This window comes from Narcine bancroftii, chromosome 2 (assembly GCF_036971445.1).
Source record: "Narcine bancroftii isolate sNarBan1 chromosome 2, sNarBan1.hap1, whole genome shotgun sequence".
Classification (NCBI taxonomy): Eukaryota; Metazoa; Chordata; class Chondrichthyes; order Torpediniformes; family Narcinidae; genus Narcine; species Narcine bancroftii.
The window spans coordinates 59,462,594-59,486,392 of record NC_091470.1 but is presented as its reverse complement, the minus strand read 5'-3'; the positions used below and the strand labels follow the sequence as shown (position 1 = coordinate 59,486,392).

The 23,799-nt window shown below is 40.0% G+C and overlaps 2 protein-coding genes across 3 annotated transcripts in view; one reads left to right on the top strand and one right to left on the bottom strand.

Annotated features, from left to right (window-relative positions):
- The window catches only part of pax9 (paired box 9), a 30,840-nt gene extending 23,462 nt beyond the window's left edge, over positions 1-7,378 (top strand). The window contains exon 6 of the transcript XR_011351287.1: positions 7,004-7,378. The gene's annotated coding sequence lies outside the window, so the exon portion shown is untranslated. The remainder of the gene's footprint in view (positions 1-7,003) is intronic.
- The window catches only part of slc25a21 (solute carrier family 25 member 21), a 396,136-nt gene that overhangs the window by 15,457 nt on the left and 356,880 nt on the right, over positions 1-23,799 (bottom strand). For both annotated transcript variants that reach the window (XM_069916801.1, XM_069916802.1), the window contains exons 6-7: positions 11,506-11,565; positions 8,107-8,214 (exon numbers count right to left, since the gene is read on the bottom strand). In XM_069916801.1, coding sequence (XP_069772902.1) covers positions 8,107-8,214; positions 11,506-11,565 — 168 coding nt within the window. The remainder of the gene's footprint in view (positions 1-8,106; positions 8,215-11,505; positions 11,566-23,799) is intronic.

Genomic DNA, 23,799 nt, shown 5'->3' with positions numbered 1-23,799 from the left:
TCATATTTGCAAGTCTTGTCCTTAAATTGCAGTAGCAGCAGAACTTTTGAACATTTTTAATACAGAATGAGATTTTTGATAAATTGTGGATGAGAAGTTACTTGGGAAGATGAGAATGTAGAATTGATGCTAGAGTTTGTGCAGCCATGATATTAAATGGTAGAATAGACTTGAGTGGCTGAGTGGTCTTCTGCTGCTAGTTTGTTGCGTAATTTTAATGTTAAAATGGGGACAGGAGCAAGTATATGGAAGAATGGTGTCACATGCAGACAAATCTTTTTTTAAAAATTATTTTTATGAAGTTTTATCAGAAAAACAAACAAAAAAAGCAATAAATCAATTACATGAAACCTTTGCAGATTTACAAATAATAACATATGGTACAGCAGCAATACTATTGAATTGTAAATCCAATAAATGATAATACTGTACATACAATATTGTAAAAGATCAGAAAGTAAAAAAAAATTAAAAATTCAAATCCACAACAATTAAAATTCATGTTGTGTGTAGCGTTGAATCCAAACAAGCACACCTATCATTGCACCTCGTCAAATTATGGAAGTGGACTATAAATGGGCTCCCATCTTATCAAAAGAAATCTTGATTTTCATGACATTGTGCCTAATTTTCTCCAGATTTAAAAAGGACATCATATCTAATAGCTATTGATGATGTGTTGGTGGGAACTCATCTTTCCATTTTAACAGAATTGCTCTTCTTGTTAATAAAGTGGAAACTGCTAGAACCAGTCTTTGATTAGAAGATAAAATAATATTTATATCTTTAGAAAAACCAAATAGTGAAATTACCAGACATGGATCTAAAATGATCCTAAATATGGTTGAGAAGTTTTAAAAATGTCAGTCCAATATTTTTGCAAATTAGGGCAAGTCCAAAACATATGCAACAAAGAGGCATTGAATATTTTACATTTGTCACAAAGTGAACTAGTATCAGAATAAATTTGAGCGAGGTTATTTGGATGACCATATGACAGAGCAGCCACAGTTACAAGACACACAAAGACTGGAGATGCTGGAATCTTGAGCAAATAATGAGAAACTGAAGGAACTCAGCAGGTCAGACAGTGTCCATGGCTAGAAAACATCAGTCAATGTTTTGGGTTAGGACCTTTCATCAAGGGATAAAAAAAGAGATAATAGGATATAGGACAGTTCAAGTTCACATTTATTTATCATCCAATTTGTACGTACAACCCAACAAAAAAGTGTTTTTTTTGATCCTTGTTGCAAAACACTGCAAGCACACATACAGGCAAATGATACAAACGCACAGCACATATATGGAAATTAATAATATAATATAATATAATATAACAATTACAGCACGGAAACAGGCCATTAGGCCCTTCTAGTCCGCACCGAACCAAACACCTCTTTCTAGTCCCACCTCCCTGCACAATGCCCATAACCCTCCATCTTCTTCTCATCCATATACCTGTCCAACCTTTTCTTAAATAATACAATTGACTCCGCCGCCACTATTTCTCCCAGAAGATCATTCCACACGGCTACCACTCTCTGAGAAAAGAAGTTCCCCCTCATGTTACCTCTAAACCTCTGCCCCTTAATTCTTAACTCATGTCCTCTTGTTTTAATCTTTCCTCCTCTTAACGGAAATAGTCTATCCACATCCATTCTGTCTATCCCTTTCATAATCTTAAATACTTCTATCAAATCCCCTCTCAACCTTCTACGCTCCAAAGAATAAAGACCCAATCTGTCCAATCTCTCCCCATACTCCAGATGCTTAAACCCAGGCAACATTCTGGTAAACCTTCTCTGCACTCTCTCCACTCTGTTTATATCCTTCCTATAATTAGGCGACCAGAACTGCACACAGAACTCCAAATTAGGCCGCACCAACGTCTTATACAATCTCAACATCACCTCCCAACTCCTATATTCCATGCAATGATTGATAAAGGCCAGCATACTAAAAGCCTTCTTCACCACCCTATTCACGTGAGTTTCTACCTTCAGGGAACGATGTACCGTTACTCCTAAATGTTTCTGCTCTTCTGTATTCCTCAATGCTCTCCCATTTACCACGTATGTCCTATTCTGATTCTTCTTACCAAAATGAAGCACCTCCCACTTATCAGCATTAAATTCCATCTGCCATTTTTCAGACCACTTTTCTAAGCAGTCCAAATCCCTCTGCAATCCTTGAAAACCTTCTTCATTATCCACTATTCCACCTATCTTAGTATCGTCTGCATATTTACTAATCCAATTCACCACCCCATCATCTAGATCATTAATGTATATAACGAACAACAATGGGCCCAATACAGATCCTTGAGGCATACAACTGGTCACCGGCCTCCAACCTAACAGACAATTATTCACTACCACTCTCTGGCCACTCCCTTTCAGCCAATGTTCAATCCATTTGACTATCTTAAAATTTATACCTAAAGACTGCACCTTCCTAACTAACCTTCCATGTGGAAATTCTAAAATAAATAAATATTATTGGTGAATAAATAGTAGAGTCATGGAAGGTTTGTATGAGCAGTTCATCAATCGTTCAGCAGTTTCATTGGCTGTGATTAAGAAGCTGTTTCTCAGCTTGGTGGTTCTGGCTCTGATACTTCTATATCTCTTTTCTGATGGGAGTAGCTGGAAGGAGCTACATTTAGAGTGGTAGGGGTCCTCACTAATTTTGTGAATCCTCTTTCGATCATAATCCCAGTAAATCACATCGCTAGGGGTGGGGGAGGGAAACCCCAGTGATTCTCTCTGCCACTCTCATTGTCCTCATTGTCCTGTGGATTGACCTCCGATCTAATGTTCCACAGCTACCGTACTCCACTTTGATCCTGCATCACAGAATGCTCGCGATAGAGCTCTTGAAGTAAGTTAAAAGGGTGGTGGCTAATAGCTTGACCGCTTCAGTCTTCTCATGAAGTGCAGTTCCTGTTGCACCTTCCAGACAAGTGAGGAGATGTGTGTCCAGGATAGGCCACTTCTTAAATGGACTCCAAGGAAACTGGTGCTCTCTACTCTCTTCACTACCTAGGTATTAATGTGTACTGGAGGTTGGTCATCCCTGGTTCTCATGAAGTCCACAATCATCTCATCATCTCCTTCACCTTGTCCACGTTGAGACTAAGGTTGTTATTCTAACAGCATTTCATGAGATTTCCACCTCTTCTCTATAGAGCAATTCATGGTAGTTGCTGATGAGGCCAACTCATCTGCAAACTTGATGACTGTTTGAGCTGAATCAGGCATTGCAGTTGTTGGTCAGTAGTGTGAACAAGAGCAGGCTGAGTACACAGTGCTCAGATGGTGCTTGGCATCCTGCAGCCAACCCGGACAGACACTGGTCTTTCCATTAGGAAGTCTAGAATCCAGTTACAGAGGGATGTTGAGTCCCAGCAAGGACAGTTTCTCCATGAACCTCTGGGTTAAATACCGAGCTGAAGTCAATGAACAGCAGCATGGTATATGAGTCGTCATTCTCCAGGAGAGGCAGAATGGAGAGTAGGGACAGAGCTATAGCATCATCAGTGAAACAGTTCTGTCTTTAGGCAAAATGAAATAGGTCCAGTGACTCCGCAAGGTTTTCTGTGATGTGTTCCATCATCAGATGCTTGAAGCATTTCATAATGGTTTACTGACAGTGCTATAGGGCAATAATTATTGAGGCCTGTACTGTTGCCTTCTTTAGTTCAGGGATAATAGTGGTGTGTGAGAGAGAGAGAAAGGTAAATAGACTGAGTGACCTTTTGGAAGAGAGGGGAAAGTAAGTACAGAAGTAGGTAGAGTTGAAAACAGTGGAACTGGCTGGAGGTGGAGTTAGGGGTATGCTGGAGTTCAGCACAAATGCCATTCCGAGCTGAAAGCAGAGCTCAGAACTTAACTGTTTCAGCAAAAGGTAGTGAAAAAATTCAGATCAACACCCATGACCATAGAAAACACAGACTTTGACAGAAAACAAGAAAAGCTGGAATATCAGTTAACACTTCAAAATTGTGCCGTGGGTGACGTGCTTCATTTTTATGCACATTAATTATAAATAGTTGAAGGAGTTTCACACCTGCTAATCTTCTTTTCTTCTTTGGCTTGGCTTCACGGACGAAGATTAATGGAGGGGTAATGTCCACGTCAGCTGCAGGTTCATTTGTGGCTGACAAGTCCGATGCGGGACAGGCAGACACAGTTGCAGCGGTTGCAAGGGAAAATTGGTTGGTTGGGGTTGGGCTTTTCCTCCTTTGTCTTTTGTCAGTGAGGTGGGCTCTGCGGTCTTCTTCAAAGGAGGTTGCTGCCCGCCGAACTATGAGGCGACAAGATGCACGGTTTGAGGCGATATCAGTCCACTGGCGGTGGTCAATGTGGCAGGAACCAAGAGATTTCTTTAGGCAGTCCTTGTACCTCTTTGGTGCACCTCTGTCTCGGTGGCCAGTGGAGAGCTCGCCATATAACATGATCTTGGGAAGGCGATGGTCCTCCATTCTGGAGACGTGACCTACCCAGCGCAGTTGGATCTTCATCAGCGTGGATTCGATGCTGTCGGCCTCTGCCATCTTGAGTACTTCGACGTTAGGGGTGTAAGCGCTCCAATGGATGTTGAGGATGGAGCGGAGACAACACTGGTGGAAGCGTTCTAGGAGCCGTAGGTGATGCCGGTAGAGGACCCATGATTCGGAGCCGAACAGGAATGTGTGTATGACAACGGCTTTGTATACGCTAATCTTTGTGAGGTTTTTCAGTTGGTTGTTTTTCCATACTCTTTTGTGTAGTCTTCCAAAGGCGCTATTTGCCTTGGCGAGTCTGTTGTCTATATATATAATGTGTTAATTCACAAAATGTCTGCACCTTGAAGGGGAGATAGGGTCCACTGACCTTTTGTACGGGACAATAAATCACTTATAGCAGGCATAACATACACACACATCGGAGTATAAATATTTGGGTAGAAGGTACCCCAACTTCAACTTCCGTTGATTACTTCAACAGAAGTGCAAGTCCCATGCTCAGGATCTGAGTTATCTGGGAGGGAGAGAGCATTTTGCAGCTCAGCTGCCGCACAGTTAGTGGGCAGTCAAAGATCAGAGATAATGGACGTGATACACTCATAACTACTCATTTTAAAAATATCACTTTACCTTCACCTAAAGCATCTCTTTTTCTTATGTGACTTGTCTGTCTTAAATGCATTCGTCAATCCAAGATGACATACAGGAGGCTGGAGCTCTATATGGGTGTAATGTGCTACTTCCTGAACCTTCAGGGAACCTAGTAACTGAAAAAATCTGTGTTCTGATACTCTATCTAAGAAGGAGGAGAAGAAGATGAATGTTCTGCCTCATTCACTGAAAGAATTATGATGTCCTATCAAGGCATTAAATGTTACAGGACTGGTCCAGAGAACAGATCAGCCATAATCCCTCGAAATGAGAGTGAGCAAGAGGAAATGTGGCCTACTGTGGTTTCTTAAGTGTCGACAACATATTGCACATTGTGTAATGTGCAGATGTCAGTTTCCACTATCTTCAAAGTCCCTGGGTATAAGCAGCTTACAACCACAGACACCATTCCTTCAGTGAGTGTATCAGAGACATGGTGCATGACTGGATCTTTATACAGGAGGGAAAGTCACAGATGACTGAAAATCTCTGCGTTTGGACTCACTTGCACTTTGGACAGTTAAGGGATGAGCATGGCACTCAGAAAACACCACAGCAATGAACACTTTGGAGCAGTGTTCTCTCAGTCTTCTCTGACTCCCTTCTTTAAAAGGGAAAGTTTACATTTGGTCCTTCTCATAATTGTACAGTGTCCTCCATAGTGTTTGGGGCAAAAACACTTTTTTCCCTTTATTTGCCCCTGTGCGCTACAGTTCTAAATTTGTAATCAAACAGTTCACATGTATTTAAAGTGCACACTCCAGATTTCATTCAAGGTTATTTGTATACATTTTGGTTTGACTATGTAGAAATTACAACACTTTTTACACATAGTCCCCTCAATTCAGGGCACCATAATGTTTGGGACAGGTGTTTGTGATTACTCAGGTATGTTTAATTGCTTCATTAGTACAGGTATAAGAGAGCTAGGCTCATTTCTAAGCTTTTGATCACCTTTGGGGTCTGTAGTTGCCATTTTTCATCAAGAAGATCAGAGTTGTGCCGATGAAAGCCAAAGATGCCATTATGAGTCTGAAAAACAAGAATTAAACAGTAAGAGACATTGCCCAAACTTTAGGATTACAAATATCAACTGTTTGGATTATGATTAAGAAGAAAGAAATACTCATGTGCTCAGTAATCACAAGGGGACTTGCTTTCCAAGGAAGACTCCACTGCTGATGACAGAAGAATTCTCATCAAAATGAAGAAAAATTCCTAAGCATATGTCCGACAGATCAGAAACACTCTTCAGGAGGCAGATGCAGTTATGTCAATGACAACTGTCTGCAGAAGACTTCATGAACAGAAATATGAGGCTACACTGCAAGATGCAAACCATGGCAAAGGTGGAATGCTTTGGATCTTGGGCAGTTCCTCCACGCTTTGCTCTTGCCATCACTCTGATACAGGTTAATCTTGGTCTCATCTGTTCAAAAGACCTTTTTTCCAGAATTGTGCAGGCTCTTTTAAATATTAAATATGCATTTATCAAACTGTAATCTGACCATCCTTTCAGTAGCTAACTAATGGTTTGCATCTTGCAGTGTAGCCTCTGTTTTTCTGATCATGAAGTCTTCTGCGGACAGTTGTCATTGACATATCCACACCTGCCTCCTTAAAAAGTGTTTCTGATCTGTCGGACGTGCATTTGTGGATTTTTATTCATTATGATGAGAATTCTTCTGTCATTACCAGTGGAGGGCTTCCTTGGAATACCAGTCCCTTTGAGATGACTGAGCTCATCAGTCTGCTTTTTATTCTTCATGATGTTCCAAATTGTTGATTTTGTAATCCTAAGGTTTGGGTGATGTCTCTTACTGTTTTATTCTTGTGTTTCAGCCTCATAATGGCTTATTTGACTTTCATTGGGCACAACTCTGGTCTTCGTGTTGAAAAATGGCAACTACAGACTCCAACTACAGAATCAAAAACTTAGAAGAAAGCCTCACTCTCTTATACCTGCACAAATGAAGCAATTAAACATACCTGAATACTCACCAACTCCTGTGAAGCCAAATGTCTCCAACATTATGGTGCCCTGTAAAGAGGGAACTATGTATAAAAATTGCTGTGATTTCTACATGTCAATGTATACAAATGTATACAAATAACTTTGAATGAAATCTGGAATGTGCACTTTAATTTCATGTGAATTGCTTCATTACAAATGTAAAACTGTGGAGCACAGGGGGAAATAAAGGGAAAAAGTATCTTTATCCCAAACATTATGGAGGGCATCTGTATATCTGTGCAAGAAATAAAGCTTTACCCAAAAATTGTTCTGACAATTCACAGGTCTAAACTTCACTGTGGCTAAATCCAACTTTCTCTACTCTCTCCCCTCCAAAGAAATGTTTAAGTCATAAAAGGTCCCTTTAAATAAGGCAGATGAAGGGCTTGTCTGCTCCTGGGCAGATCTGATTACCTCTACATGGTACACTGGAGCAGACATGGTGTTTGATATTTGGATGCACATGGATCATTTCTAGGGAAAAGGCTTTAATTATATGTTTTTCCATAGATTGATATCACCTTTGCTTCTTGCACATGCATGTCATGCACACAAAACCGTACACTAGAAAATCTCATTAGTTACATTATAAAAGATTTCATGCTGCAATTTAATTTTGTAGCACTTTAAAAATAATGTACCACATAACTGATATTTTGAAATGTTATCTTGATTTAATCAGGTTAAATTTTTAGTTTTTGTTTTGTTAATTTTGAGGAATATTTCTCCATTTAACCACTGAGTGGGAAAATAAATGTAATTGGTTTGAACCTCCTATATCTGAAATAGAGAATTAACCTACTCAATAAAATTGAGAAAGACAACACTATGTTAAGATTTCTAATGTTGATTTCTACTTATCAACTGCATTCCATAAAGAATGAGAACAAAATTTTATGGCATTATAAAATCAAAGTTGAAGTCCAGTTACCTGAGAAAAAGAATTCCGTTGAGCTTGTAAGCTAACCTTGACTACTTCGAAAGGGTTGACAACAATAGCTTCTGTGAGCCCAGATCCCAGACCAGCCACTGTAAGAATCTAAAGAATTGTCAATAAGTATACTGTTGAGAAATACTATGGATAGAGAAAATGAGAAACACGGTTCTTGGTTTACCTTAATGTTACTGTTACCTTACTTGTAGTCTCCTTGCATAGAGTCAGGTATAATTTCAAACCCTATTTTAGATATTTAATTGGATAAGCAAAACTGACAACTCAGTGCCAAAGAAAATATCTCATGTGGAGCAGGAACTCACACTGTCATGGAGGTGGTAGAAGCAGATCTGATAACTATGTTTAAGAGACATTTACATAGATCTATGAGCAGGCATGGAATTGAGGGATACTTACTACATGCAGATAGATGGGATTAGTTAGACTGCTATCAAGGATAGCACAGATATGGTGGGCTGAAGGGCTTTATCTTGTGCTATGCTCTGAGATACTTTTCTATGCTCTGAGATGTCCTGCCAACATTTAGGTGAATGCCAGCCTGTCAGCAAATTTCAGAGCTCGGAATAATCCCTGTGTCAGAACAGGTGGCTCCAAGACCTGCCTGATCTCAAGTCTTACATCTTTTTAGACTGTAAATTTAAGTGTGAACTGGGTGTCATCAAAGAGCACTTTGGTTTAATAGGAGGTGTGTGGAGAGAATTAAATAGTTGTTTTTAAATGTCTCCTGAGTCTCACATCATCCTATCTTTAATTTCCTCTAACCTTATAATCCCATCTGAAAGTTCCACTAACTGCTATTGATCTATCGCAGATTTAATTACTTCATCATTGTTGACTATGCCTTCAGCTGTCACGGACTTACACTTTGGATATACTTCCCACAATTTCTGCATCTTTCAAACTTTTTGTCTTTACCTTGTTCCTTTAAATATTACAATTAAAATATCAAAGAAAAGCCACATTAACAATATTTATGCTTGTTTAAATTAATGCATAGACTCTGGACTGAAAATTATTCATTAAGATAGCATCAAAATCAGCTCTTCATCACAGTCACTGCCATCAAGGCTTATATTTTTTTTAATCAAGTGATGTGCTAACTTGATAACATGTGATTTGTCATATCTTGTTCCACTACCAGGATTTCTCAATTTTTTTCAACTGCCCTTTGCTGAAACCCTTAACAAACTAGTTTTTTAAATTCAGATTTTCTTTGCTTGACTTGAGAAGTGCTGTGCTGTTCCAGTTCAACTGTTTTCCAAACAAAGAGAAATTAACGTCAGAACTTTATTTTTATGCCATGCTGTAATCTAATAAGTGACTGCAGGTAACTTGTCCAAAGCAGAGCTAATGGTTTGATCAGTTTGTTAACTAGACAATAAGAATTAGAAGTAATAAGATCCTGGAGAGGACACATGGTTTTAATTGAAACTATGTAAGACATGATTTTATATTAAATCAAATCAAAACTCAGTAAAATTAAAGTCAAATGACATTCAGGTAGCAGTTGAAAGAAATGTTTCAAGAAGATTTATTTCATGAGTTATATGATGATAATTCATGTTGGACCAAATAAATGAACATCAAGTATTCTAATTTTAGCATTAAAATTGTTAATTATTCATCACGATGGCATTAAAAGTTTGAAGAATTGCTTCACTTTTATTGTTGTTCAAAAGATGCTCATGAAGATAATAAATATTACAATATGCATTTCAGAAAATTCAGAACTCACTGCAGAAGCCAATATAAGGCAAATAATACTTGGTATCTGTTATCAGTTACCACAATGACCTGCCACATCAGACACACATCTTCAATTCAGCTTCTTCCTTCACCTGGTTACTTCCAAACACTTTTAATGACTTGTTCCATTTATTCTCATTTGCTCAAGATTGAATTTTACTGAAAGTTACATGTTTAGTGCATCTGCTGTTACCAGCTTGTAAGTCAGCCAGCCAGTTGTTGTGAGGAAGAGAAATTCTGCGAATTGCAAATTGCCAAAGTTGGCCCATGATTTCCATCTCCACTGTTAGTATGGGAAAACAGTAACTGGCTATTTTGATTTTCTGAATTCCCGGGCAGTACTTTAAACATTCAAATTTAAGGAGAATAATGAGATGAACTGGTAAACTTTGATTGTTTACTAATGAGACATTTTCTCATATAGAATACAAAGCACAAATAACAAATAAATATTTATTCGTTCATTTCTGTGACTTCTGTCTGTGGTGCTTACGCATCCACGCACGCACACAAAAGCTCACTAAATTTAAAAAGTTTGAGAGTTTGTGAGTCTGGATTCTCAGGTGGTCCGCATTTCTGGCATCTGTATTTCTGGACTTTTACTGTATATACTTCTGACAACGTTGGCTGATACAAACATATCCATACAGAGGGGAGAAAACCAACAGGGAAATTCTACTGAAAGTTTAGAAGCTATTTTAAAATTCTAGATTTATAATATATCGAGGCCACCTACTATATACATGTATCTTTTAAAAACTTCTGCAGCAATGTGCCCTCGACCCTTCCAGATTATCATGAATCATGTCCTGGGTTTTCATAAAGTGGAATTTATCCTTGAACCCAACTGATCTACCAGTAAGTAACAATCTTAATACTAAACAGTTGGCTTTGTGCCATGCTTTAGCTGCTGAGTGCATTTCCCTCTTAAGTTCATCCTTAACTAACTCTGTTCAACACCTAAATACACACCCACAGGTAAACAGGAAGATGAAAGCAGGAATGCAAGAAGGTGAAGGCACTAATCCTGGTGCTGAGTGAAAACTTGTGAACAAAGTTACAGAGGGTTAAAGTTGAAACACTACATTTTTATTAGGCTTTTATAAAGCTTAATAGGATATGGAGAATTGGTTGATCACAACATAACTTCAATTGAAGACATTTTTATATTAGTTAAGTCTTTATAAGGGAAACAACAGTTAATATTACCAAAACAAAAAAAAAGTGAAGCTATGTGTTGCATCAAAGAACTATTTATTTCTGAACATTGCAACAATAAATTGTTCATATTTGTATCAACATCTTAGGAAAATGCCAACTACTGAATGGTTTATCACCTCTTTAACTGCATGTAATGTCAATGGAAGGAGCTGTAATTTGTACTTACCACACCAGTAGGCAGTGAGGCACTTACCACACCAGTAGGCATGAGGTACTTACCACACCAGTAGGCAGTGAGGCACTTACCACACCAGTAGGCAGTGAAGCACTTACCACACCAGTAGGCAGGGAGGCACTTACCACACCAGTAGGCAGTGAGGCACTTACCACACCAGTAGGCAGTGAGGCACTTACCACACCAGTAGGCAGTGAGGCACTTACCACACCAGTAGGCAGTGAGGTACTTACCACACCAGTAGGCAGTGAGGCATAGCTCAATATCTTCTTATACTGCTCAAAAGTCAAAAACTAGAAAGCAAGCATAGAATTTAATAATCAATTCAGGTATTCAAATGGGATAACCAAATCTTCAAACTTCTTCAACAAATCACCCTGTACTTCACGATTTACTTCAAGAAAAACAGCAGAAGTGAATTTATGGCATAAATGTAAAACCTTTGAAGAACATTCAAAGAACCTTAGACTGGAGTAGGGATGAGGTCCTAAATAGGGAATATAGGAAGTTAGGAAGCAAGTTAAAAAGCAGGGCCTCAGGGGTGGTTATCTCAGGATTGCTGATTAAGGATAGTCAGCATGGCTTTGCGTGTGGTAGGTCATGTTTATAGGAGTTGGGATGTCATGTTGAAGTTGTTTAAGACATTGGTGAGGCTAAATTTGGAATATTGTGTGCTGTTCTGGTTGCCCAACAACAGGAAGGATATCAATAAGATTGAAAGAGTCCAGAGATGTTGCCAGGTCTTCAGGGGTTGAGTTATAGGGAAAGATTAAACAGGTTAAGACTTTATTCCTTGGAGTGAAGAAGAATGAAGAGAAATTTGATTGAGGTTTACAAGATGATGAGAGTTATAGACAGAATGGATGCGAATAGGCTTTTTCCTCTTAGATTGGGGAGATAAATATGAGAGGTCATTGTTTTAAGGTGGAGAGGTTTATGGGAACATTAGGGGGGAGGTTTTTACTCAGTGGGTGGTGGGAGTGTGCAATGAGCTGCCATTTGATGTGGTGAATGCGGGCTCGATAGTATGTTTTAATAATAAATTTGATAGGTACATGGATGTGAGAGGACTGGAGGGTTATGGTATGGGTGTAGGCCAGTTGGACTAGGGACATGATGGTCAGCACAGACTAGAGGGACTTGAATGGCCTGTTTTCTGTGCTATAGCATTCTATGGTTCTATGAAAGTACGGAAGTAATGTAGAGGAAGTTTATGGACTACTTGAGCAGGGTTTAAGATAGTTTTGTCTCACTGGGACAAGGAAAAGATGATAGGAAAAGGGAACCGTGGCTGACGAAACAGGTCAAGCAACATCATGAGGAAGAAGGAAGCATGTATTAGATATAGGAAGCAGGAAGAGCCCATGAGAAGTATATGATAGCCAGGAAGAAGCTTAAGAAAGATCTTTGGTGAGCTTGAAGGGGGAATGAGAAGGCCTTGGCATGTAGTTTACTCAGCTGCTTTTTCAACGTGTCAATTGGTTAAGAACCATTTTCAGGGAATTGGTTGAAGATAGCAGAACATTTCACAGAATGATGAATGAACTGGCAGCAGTAATACAATCACTATGACTCTTTCCATCAGATTTTATGAACAAATCATAATTTTGATGTGGTTTATGTCAGAGTAAACAAAATGAAAATGATGTTTGCCTTTTAACTGTCAAAGCTCCAAACTGTTGTGTTCCGTTCCTGACCCCTTCTGATCCTGATTTAATAGGGGGACTACAAGATTATGAGAGGCTTAGACAGCTTGGTCATGTCATGTCATGACATTTCAACAGTGATTGCACTAAAAAACCTATTTGGCTGTAAAGAGTTTTTTCTTCACCTGAGATGGAACTCCAATTGGCTGGCACAATGTTATACTGAAGCACAGTCAGCCAATCAATGGCAAGCTTTACATGGTGAGTCCCTTTCATTGCAGACACACGGACAATCTTATAGAGACACAAGTGCGCTTCATCTTCAGCACTAACCATGAATTTTACAATGGGTCAAATCATGCAGTCTGTGACTGGAGGTTCTGAAGCACCACAGCCATTCCCAGTATTGAACTACTGAATCTGTCCCAGGTCTCTTTGGCTTGGCTTCGCGGACGAAGATTTATGGAGGGGTAATGTCCACATCAGCTGCAGGCTTGTTTGTGGCTGAGAAGTCCGATGCGGGACAGGCAGGCACGGTCGCTGCGGTTGCAAGGGAAAATTGGTGGGTTGGGGTTGGGTGTTAGGTTTTTCCTCCTTTGTCTTTTGAAAGTGAGGTGGGCTCTGTGGTCTTCTTCAAAGGAGGTTGCTGCCCACCGAACTGTGAGGTGCCAAGATGCACGGTTGGAGGCGAGATCAGCCCACTGGTGGGGGTCAATGGGGCAGGCACCAAGAGCTTTCTTTAGGCAGTCCTTGTACCTCTTCGTTGGTGCACATCTGTCTCGGTGGCCAGTGAAGAGCTCGCCATCAAATACAATCTTGGGAAGGCGATGGTCCTCCATTCTGGAGATGTGACCTACCCAGCGCAGTTGGATCTTCAGCAGCGTGGATTCGATGCTGTCGGCCTCTGCCATCTCGAGTACTTCGATGTTGGAGATGAAGTCGCTCCAATGAATGTTGAGGATGGAGTGGAGACAAGGCTGGTGGAAGCGTTCTAGGAGCCGTAGGTGATGCCGGTAAAGGACCCATGATTCGGAGCCAGGTCTACCCTTTTAAGAATGCATTAATCCACTGTTAGATGTCCTTTGTGTAAAGACAACACTTTGCCTCTAAAAGGATTGCATCATGGGTGCTTCTACCAATGCTACCATGGACTCATACATCTGCTGGATTGATAAGGACTAACTCAGGTAGGATTGTTGCTCAGTTGCTTCACTCTCATATTAGAGTTACAGAGTCTTACAGCACAGAAACAGGCCCAACTTGGTGAATCTTTCTGCAGCATTTTCATCTTAATGACATCCTTTCTATCGCTGGGCAATTAATATTACATACAATATTCCAAATATGTACTCAATGCAGTGTCTGATGAAGGCAAGCATGTCAAATAACTTCTTCACCATTCTGTCTACCTGTGTTACCACTTCAGGGAACCATGTACTGTATCCCCAAGTCTCTTTGTTCTTGCCAAGATCCTAACATTAACTATGGACGTCCTGCACTCTCATGACTTACTAAAATAAATTATATCACACTTATTACAGTTAAATTCCATCTATCATTCTATAACTCATTTCCTCTGTTGATCAACCACAGACCTGGTCAGGAATTCATGTCTTCAAGTGTCAACCAGCTTGGTCTATATTCTTCTGATGGATATTGAACTCCCCCATTCAGAGTATATTCTGTTCCCTAACTACATTCAGTGTCTCTTCCAATCATTGATCAAGATGGAGGAAAATTGAGTCATCAACTGAGGGAAGATATTTGATAGTAATTAGGTTTCCTTCCATGTTTGACCTAATGCTATGAGACTTCACAGAGCCAGTGTTGAGTAATTCCAGGGATACTCCTTCCCATCTAAATACTATCGATTCATCCGACTGGTGGGACAGATGTACGCAAGGATTGAGATGGAGTAGTGTGGCAAGTTGTCTGTAAGGCATGACCATGAATGCAACTATGTCAGGCTTTTGCTTGATAAGGCTGTGGAAAAGATCTCCCAATTTAGATACCCGTCCCCATATGTTTGCTAACACTAGTGGCAAGGAGGTTTACTGGTGCTACATGGGAAGTTTAAACTACATAGGTTGGGGGTTGAGACACAGAATGTCAGTGCAGTAAACGGAAATAGGATTGAGCAGAGAGTATGTAGAAAGACCTATTAGGGAGGGAAAGGTACTTGAATTTCTCTGAGGGAATGCAGTTGGGCAAGTGATTGAGGGCCTGAGAAGGAATCCTTTGGAAACTGGCAATAGGTGATGGGGTGATAGGAAGCAAAGGGTATGGTGTAAGAGATGGGTTTTACTGATTAAAAGTGGAATTAATATCGGGACATTTGTTGAAACATGCATAGATGACTTGGATGAGAATGAAGATGGCATGATTATTAAGTTTGTAGATGACATAAAAATCGGTTGAGTTGAAGATAATGAAGAAGGTTGTCTAAGGACACAACATAAATCCAATTACCTGTAAAGTTGGGTGGGGTGGTGGCAGATGGAATTTAATCCTGACAAGTGTAAGGTAATGCACTTTGGGAAATCAAATTCTGGTGGGACATGTTGAGTAAATGGCAGGGACCTAAGGACCAGTGATGTGATCTTGGGGTGCAAGTCCATAGCTCCCTGAAAATGGAAACATTGGTGGATAGCATAGTGAGAAAGGTATTTAGTATGCAAGGCATTGAATGTAAGAGTTGGGATGATATGTGGTAGTTGTACAAAACATTGGCTGGACTTCATTAGAAGTATTGTGTACTGTTCTGATTGTGTGAAATTCTCCCATTTTTCAGTTCACTTTATTTGTATGGGACTGTCACTTTTAGAGAACAGATTTAACAAACCTTACAGATTTTGGAAAATGACTGTGAACTAGCAATATACTTTGAAGACAGTGTGTTCCAAAAGTTGATACATTTGCAGAGTGAAGTGAAGAAACCCTGGAGAAGCCAAGAGCAGAGACCATGTGATCAGCTTATTGAAAAGACAGTACACCGTTTGCTCAAGAGGCCATTTTAAGAAGGCTACTCAAGAGTAAAGAGCTCCTTGACCTCCTTGTGGGAATGATAAACCCACTTGGCCTCATTGTGCGGTTTTTGACAAAGTGTCTGATTTCCTTCTGTAAGTGACAGATGAATGAGAAGATCACTTCGTTACCAAAAAGAGGGAAGGTCACTTTTATTCGGCTGACCCATGAAAAGAGTTTTACTTGCAGAAGAAATACTGTGCTTGGATGGTGACCAGATTGAGAGTCACTTGAGTTCAGATGATGCATGAAAAGGTTCTGGAAGCTTCATGTGCATCACTTGCTTTGTATCCCCTACGCTAAAGAAGAAGGGAGTTTTGATAGGCACTCATCTAAAAAGAAGCACCTCCACGAGGGTTTCATGAGTTAATCAACATTCTGTCACCCCTGGTCTCTTTCATCCACTTCATGAACTGCTAATTTCATTTAAGGCCTGTGTGTACTCATTTCATCTAAGGCCTAAGTGTCTGATCCATCTAAAGCCTGCGTGTCACATTCATCTAAGGCCTGCATGTCTCAACCATCTAAAACCTGCGTGTCACATCAATTTCAAGCCCACGTGCCATCAATGAATTTCCAAAAATTAATTTTGAACTGCCTTCTGAGAAATGGGCTTTGAGCTGTCGTGGCTTGGGGCATTCCACACACACACCAATATATTTGTGCATATTTGGGGTTTAAGTTAGGTAAGTGTAGATAAATTTAGTTAAGTTTAGTTGTGTAAATAAATTAGATGAGGTGTTGTATCATTGTTAACCAACAATGTCTGGGCTCATTTTTATCGCTGCTGTCTGGTACTTAACAGTTGACACACTATAGGAAGGATCTGGTAACTGTTATAAGGAGAGATTGTATAAGCTAGGTTTATTCTCACTGAAATGGAGAAGGCTGAAGGATAACCTGATTGAAATTTATAAAATTATGAGGGTCAAAGATAGGATAAATAGTCAGTTTTTATTTCCAAGGGCAGGGGAGTCTAGAAGGTACAGGTTTAAGATGATAGGGGAAATATTTAAATGAAAGCTGAAGGGTAAAATCTTCACACAGAGGGTGAACAAGCTTCCATATACAAGGGCAATATGTTTCTTGTCATATAGATTCTACAGTGTACACATGTACCAAAATTATTATTTGCTGCAACTGAACAGGTACTTTGTTAGAAAAAATTATATTAGTATAGATTAAACTACAGTAAATGGAAAAGAGATCATAAAATCAAAAATAAATAAATAATATTCATTGTTTTCACAGTGCAAGAAAATAAGTGGTGTTGCAGTAGTGCAGACAGGCATTTTTCCATGATTAGCATAAAAGGGGAGGTTCAAGAGTCTCACAGCCATTATAAATAAACTGTTCTTGAACCTAAAGGTGCTTGACTTCAGGCTTCTTTACCGTTTTCCCAAACAACAGCTGAATATAAGTGTTCTTCTGATCTAGCTGATCTATTGCTGAGTGGAGAGCCAGAAAAATAGCATCTGCCATTGACCTGTTTTGACAATAGGTGAAGTTGGTCAATGTCCTTCCTGAAAGTTCAGTTGATCTGCTCCATAGCTAAATCCTCAAAGCATATCATAACGGTAGATGCATGACCAATGGCCAATAGGCATTGAGGCAGATCACCTTGCTCTTCTTTTGAAGCAAGATAGGACCTCTGACCATAGTTGCAAGAGGCATAAAATGTCTGCAAAAACTTCAACCAGTAGTTTCACACAGTTTTTAAGGGCACGGCCAGGTATATCATCTGGGTCGGATGCTTTTCAAGGATTCACCAACTTGAAGATTCTGTTCACATCAGCCTCAGAAGCTGGGAGCACAGAGACACCAGGGGCTGTGGGGGAGGGGAGGGTGGTGTCACAAGGGAGCATCATGATTTTCCCTTTTGAAGCAAGCAGAGAAGACATTAAGCTTGCCTGGAAGAGGTGTATCGGTTAATGATACTCCCCTATTTCACCTAAACAGATGTGATGATCTGCCCTCAACAGTTTACAGTTCTCTTGGTTGATCCGTGGCTTCTGATTGGGATCCACCTGGATTGTCTTACAAGGAAGACACTCATCCATGCATTTCTCGTTAAAATCGTTCACCACGAGGCACGTTATTCAGATCTGCTACCGAGTCTTTGAACTTGGCCCAGTCCACTGTCTCCAGACAGTCACGAAGACACTCTTCTGCCTCCTCAGTCTATCTCTATACAGTCTTCTCTACTGGATCTACGATCTTAGTTTTTACCTGTATGTATAATATGTAATCCCTTGCATTTGAGATTAATCCCTGTTCTTTTCTTATTTGACATATTATTGCAGTTGGGAACCACTTTCCTTTTTATAGCTCTGAGATGGATAATGGGACTAATTTGAAGCTGTAAACTCAGCCACTTTTAGGGTAGGGGGTGCTTGATGGAATGGGCAGGTGAGTGAGTAATGGAGAAGCTGGCACATTTCTTCTGCTACTTGTACTAATGATGATTAATGATGAAGATGATGAGACCTATCCCATTTACATCAGCCCAATGTCAAGTTCCACTGAAATTCCCACTTGCTGTAGCCAAACAGGTATATAAAATTCATCATCCACAGTAGTAGCAATTAAATTACACAATATGTCAAGACTGAGAAAGAGATAATAAATAATAAAGTATGGATTGATATTCACAATTGCAGTTTCTGCAAGAAAAAAATGATGTTTCAATTGTGCAGACAGATCATTTGATGGCCTAGCAGTAGTTTATAGTTAGGTTTAGGGTGGTACAGGGAGGTTCAAGAGCCTGATAGCTTTTGGATAAAAACTGTTCTTGAGCCTAGAGGTGTTGAACTACAGGTGTCGTTACCTTGTTGAAGGTATCAACAAGAAGAGATTGTGATGAGAGAGAGGAAAGATATGTGTGTACATGTGAGATTGTGTGTGCTTCCTTTTCAGTTAGTGTGACAGAGATGCAGATCCTGTACTTAAGAGAGGAAGTATATAGGGACATAAGCATGTCTCTATGAGAGAGAGGCATGTGCATATGAGCATAAGTACACTGTACAATGCGTATGACAAGAAATCCATTCTCATCAGAAGCTGTCAAATAAGGAAATATTTCGCACTAAAAATGCAACACACATTTTGGAAAATAATACTGCAATCTTTTCAAGTCTGGAAATGATATTTTAGAACTTTTTCAGAAAACATGAAAGCACTTCAATTTGATTAGTTGAGCTCCACAATAAATGTTGATCATGAATAACTATAAAGGCAGAGGCCTCACTAAACTGCCTGAATAGCAGAGGTGACCTCTTATAGCAATGGTAAAGATTTTAGGATCCGGTCAGCTGTAATGTTTTCTTATTATAGCATGAAAGGAATTTGCAAACACTGGTGATGTGAACATGTTAGAACAGAAAGTAGGAAGGGGTGATATTAAGTATATCAAAAGGGAATAAAATAGGGTGGAAAAGAAGCTATGGAGGGACAAAGGTACATTGGACAGAAGGTGGGAGCGTGGAGACAGCTAAAGGTAATGCCTACTTGGAGGAAGAAAGTACAGTGTGGTTAGAGAGAAAAGTAGGTAAAGAAGAAATGGAAACAGTGGAACCAGAAAGAGGTAGACTACCTAGAATTTGAAAAATCGATGTACATGATATTGGATTTAAGACTGTCCAGAAGCTGAGATGGAGTTTTATGATGCACATCTTTCAACCTTTTCCACTGCATTCAGTGTACCCATGTGGCCTGCTCTATATCAGTTAGACCAAACACAGATTGGGTGACTGCTTAGCCAAACATTTGTGTTCTGTCTGTGGGTCTGAGCTGGAACCCCCAACAGCCAATATCTTAATTGCCCACCTCTGTCTGGTCCTATTTTTTTCATCTCTTCTTTATCTTCTCCCATTATTCCAGGTTGTTTCTAGAGATATGGGGGTTAAACTATGAGAAGTGATTGAGTCGTCTGGGACTGTACTTGCTGGAATTCAGAAGAATGAGAGGGGATCTTATAAAGAGATATAAAATTATGAAAGGCATCGATAAAATAGGTAGGTAAGTTGTTACCACTGGTAGGTAAGGCTAGAACTAGGGGACATAGCCTGAAGTGAAAACACAAAATGCTGGAGAAACTCAACTGGTCAAACAGTGATCCAAAGGTATAAATGCATAGCTGACGTTGGGCTTGAGCCCTTCATCAAGGTATGAAAGAATGTCGGCAAGCATCCGAACAAAAAGGTGGGGGGGGGGGCAAAGGCAGGAGGTGATAGGTGGAGAAGGGAGGGGACAGCAGCGATCAGGGAGAGGAGGGATTGCTGGGTGAGTGAAGGGGGAAGGGAGGGAAAATTGGAAAAAACTGGAAATTAGTAGATTTAGGATGGAGATGAGATGGAATTGCTTTTCCCAGAGATGGTGAATCTATGGAATTCTCTGTCCATTGAAGCAGTGGAGGCTACCTCAGTAAATATATTTAAGATCCCTGAGTTTGACTTTTATAGAGTCATAAAGAGATAAAGCATGAAAACTAGCCATTTGGCCAACTAAGTACAGGCCAAACCATCAACTAATCCTATATCAATTATATCTGGATCCTCTTTCCAGCCAGCTTGTTAGTTCATAACTACAGGTTGTTCGTAAATCAGACGTTTTCAACCCAGTATATATAGATACACACACACACTCCCACACACACACACATCTATCTATCTAATTTGGAAAAGGATGTTTGTGGCAAAGTGAATAAGTTTCCTGATGGAATAAAAACTTTTATATGGTGGACAATGAAAGCAGCTACCTGGGTTTACAAAGAGATCTAGAACAGATGAGGGTCTGGGCTAAAGAATGGCAGATACAGTTCAACCCAGAAAAGTCTGTTGGTAAATTAACCCAGGCTCAGGCTGACTTTATTAACGGCAGGGCCCTAAAGAGTGTGGTGGAACTATGGGACCAAGGGGTGTAGGTCTATCATTCTTTAAAGTTGTCAACAAAGGAAAAGTATTGAGGAAAATGCTTGGGATGCTTGGCTTCAATGATAGCGGCATTAAATACAAGTGTTGGGACATCATGCTGAAGTTATTAAAGGCAAACAGAATATTGTGAGCAGCTTTGGTCACCTAGACTGTTTATTTCTCACTGAATGCAATGTATATTTACAGGAATACTGGTAGAATAGGGCCATAATGCTTTAAGAATATATGAAAAAATGGAATTGTGAAATTAAGTGGTCTTTGATTCCTGTATCTGTCATTCACTGACCAGTGCTGGGTTTGGTAGAGAAGGAAATACTTCCTCTTCCTTTACAAAACATTGCAGCAGTAAAGCATATGAACCTTGCCCAAATATAATAAGTATCTTCTCTTGGAAGATCCACCCTCCCCTAATCAGCAGCTGGTGTATATGCTTCTACTCAGCCATCAAAATCTCATCATGTCTGGGATGAGCAACATCCAGTTGATAATTTGGCCATGCTCTTTTCTATGTCCATGTCGATGACCTTCTGAGACATCCATCCTCAGCATTAATGGATAAATCATTGAATATTTAAAGTTTTTAGATCACAGTTGTCTCTTTACTTCATCAAATTCCTTTCTTTGTTTTTACCAAGGCAGGGCTGAAGTCCTGGAAAAACATAACTTTTGCTTTGTCCACCACTAATAGGCCCATTATTATTTTCTGATTATTCATACTGGTTGTGGTCGCTGTTTGCCGGTTCTTTTGGGTCCAAGGGTCCGGTGAACCCTTTCAATTTGAAGCTTTGTATTTAATTTATTTTGTTCCAGCATTTGTGGAATCCATATTTCAAAGAAAGTCACCACATCTTTTCCCTCTATTTCTTTCAGTCCAATGATTCTTACATTGTTAAGTTTTCCATATGGTTGGTCTTGTCCATCAGTCCTTTCTTTCTGTGCACCATATTTTCGCATTTTCTTCCAGAGCCTTCGGCCTGTCTTTTGTTTTGTCCAGCTCAGCTTCTGAATGAGTCATTCCTTCACTAAGTCTTCCAAAACTTCTTTAATTTTCATGACCTTCTCTGATATATCTCTCATCGCTGATTCCATACTCGTAAAACGACTGCATAAAGTTTCCATTACGCTCAGGATGGAGGCTCCTCATCCTCATCAGTCACTCCTCATCAGGCTTCCACTCAATGTTCCTGGCTGAGCTGTAACTTCTTCAGTTTTTGTTTTCAGTTGCCTTGGTCATTTAGTACTTGCTTTATCCATTTTTGACAATAAAAATCTGTTTTTTGAGTTTTTTTTAATACTTTTGTGGAGAGCACTTTCAAAACACTTTTGTTCAGCTCATTAGCATGGCCAGTCCCCCCCCCCCCCCCAACCGTGGAGACAGAGAAATTGAGAGGAGATGGAATCCTTGCAGGAGGCAGGGCGTGAGGAAGTTTAGTCCAGGTAGTTGTGGGAGTTGGAGGGTTTGTAGTATATGTCAGTGCAAAGCTTGTCTCCCGAGATGAAGACAAAGAGATCTAGGAAGTGGAGAGTGAGATGGACCAGATGAGTTTGAGGGTCGGGGTGGAAGTTGGATGTGAAGTGGATGTAATTGACAAGCTCATCATGAATGCATGAGGTAGCCCTGATGTCGTCATCTATGTACCAGAGGAAGAGTTGTGGGGGGGGGGGGCTTACCTGTGTCAGCTTGCAGCATGAATTGCTCCATGGCCTTATGTACTGTCCCACCCTGACCACCCGCAGATTGGAGGCACAACAGCTTATTTTCTGTCTGGGCACCCTCCAGCCAGATGCTTTCCTGCTTTCCATTAAACCTGCTTGCCTTTTCTTCCCCCTCCCCCATTTCCTGCCTTTCTAGTTCTTTCACCTACACAGCCCTAACTTTCCCCCTCCCCCTGAGTGCTGCTGTCCCCTCCCCTCCCTTCTCCACCTATCATCTCCCTCCCTGCCACCCCCTTCCTCCTCTTTTGTTCTGACGCTCACCAGCATTTTCTCATACTTTGATGAAGGGAAGGGCTCAAGCCTGAAATGTCAGTTGCTACATAAGGGATACTGTTTGACCTGCTGAGTTTCTCCAGCATTTTGTGTTTTTACTTCAACCATGGTGTCCACAGAATTTTATGTTTTACTTAAACCTACTGAAAATGTACTTAAGAGTTGCAAGAATTTGGAAAACTCATTGATGCATAATGGAAACAAAGACATTGATGCAGAAGATCTGTGTTGCAAACTTATAGCAATAACTCGAAGACTTCCAATGTCTCTGCCGCCACAAGGAATACTTCACTTCATACTACAACAAAAACTCTTGGATCATGTGCCCAATGTTTTTGTTGCTTTAAGGATCCTCCTCACACTTCCAGTATTAGAGCTTACTTTTAACTGACATGCTTTCTTCGTATAACTCTGCAATTTTAACTTTAACACCAAGAACTTACATTTTCATCATCAAGATTGTTAACATTTTTTAAACTTGTTTTGTGTGTTCACATTTACACACTAAAACTTGAAGAGTGAATAAGATAGCACTACTTCATTCTATAACGTGAAACTTTAAATTTTCTCACTGAGTCTCTTAGGAGAAGTCACGTGTCTTGATGATCTCCTGATTGATTGTCCTTGAATCTGAGTTGCTGCCTCAGACAATGTCTTCTCAGATTTGCATTCAGGTTGTTCAACAGTATCCGTCTTTCCATCTACTATGGCTGGTCCCATTTGACAATCTCGACGATTTCTTCACAGAACAGCACCTTATTCAGTCTGAATGATGTATGATTTTGGTTGGACTTCACTCCCTTCTGATTCCAAAAATTTGCTTTGTCCTTTAGCCTTTCTTGGTCACCAGTGTGGAGTTCTGGTAGGTTTTTTTGTTCCTCTATCAAAGTAATACTTTTGCTTTTCTTTCTGTTGTTCTTTGAACTTCCTCACTTTC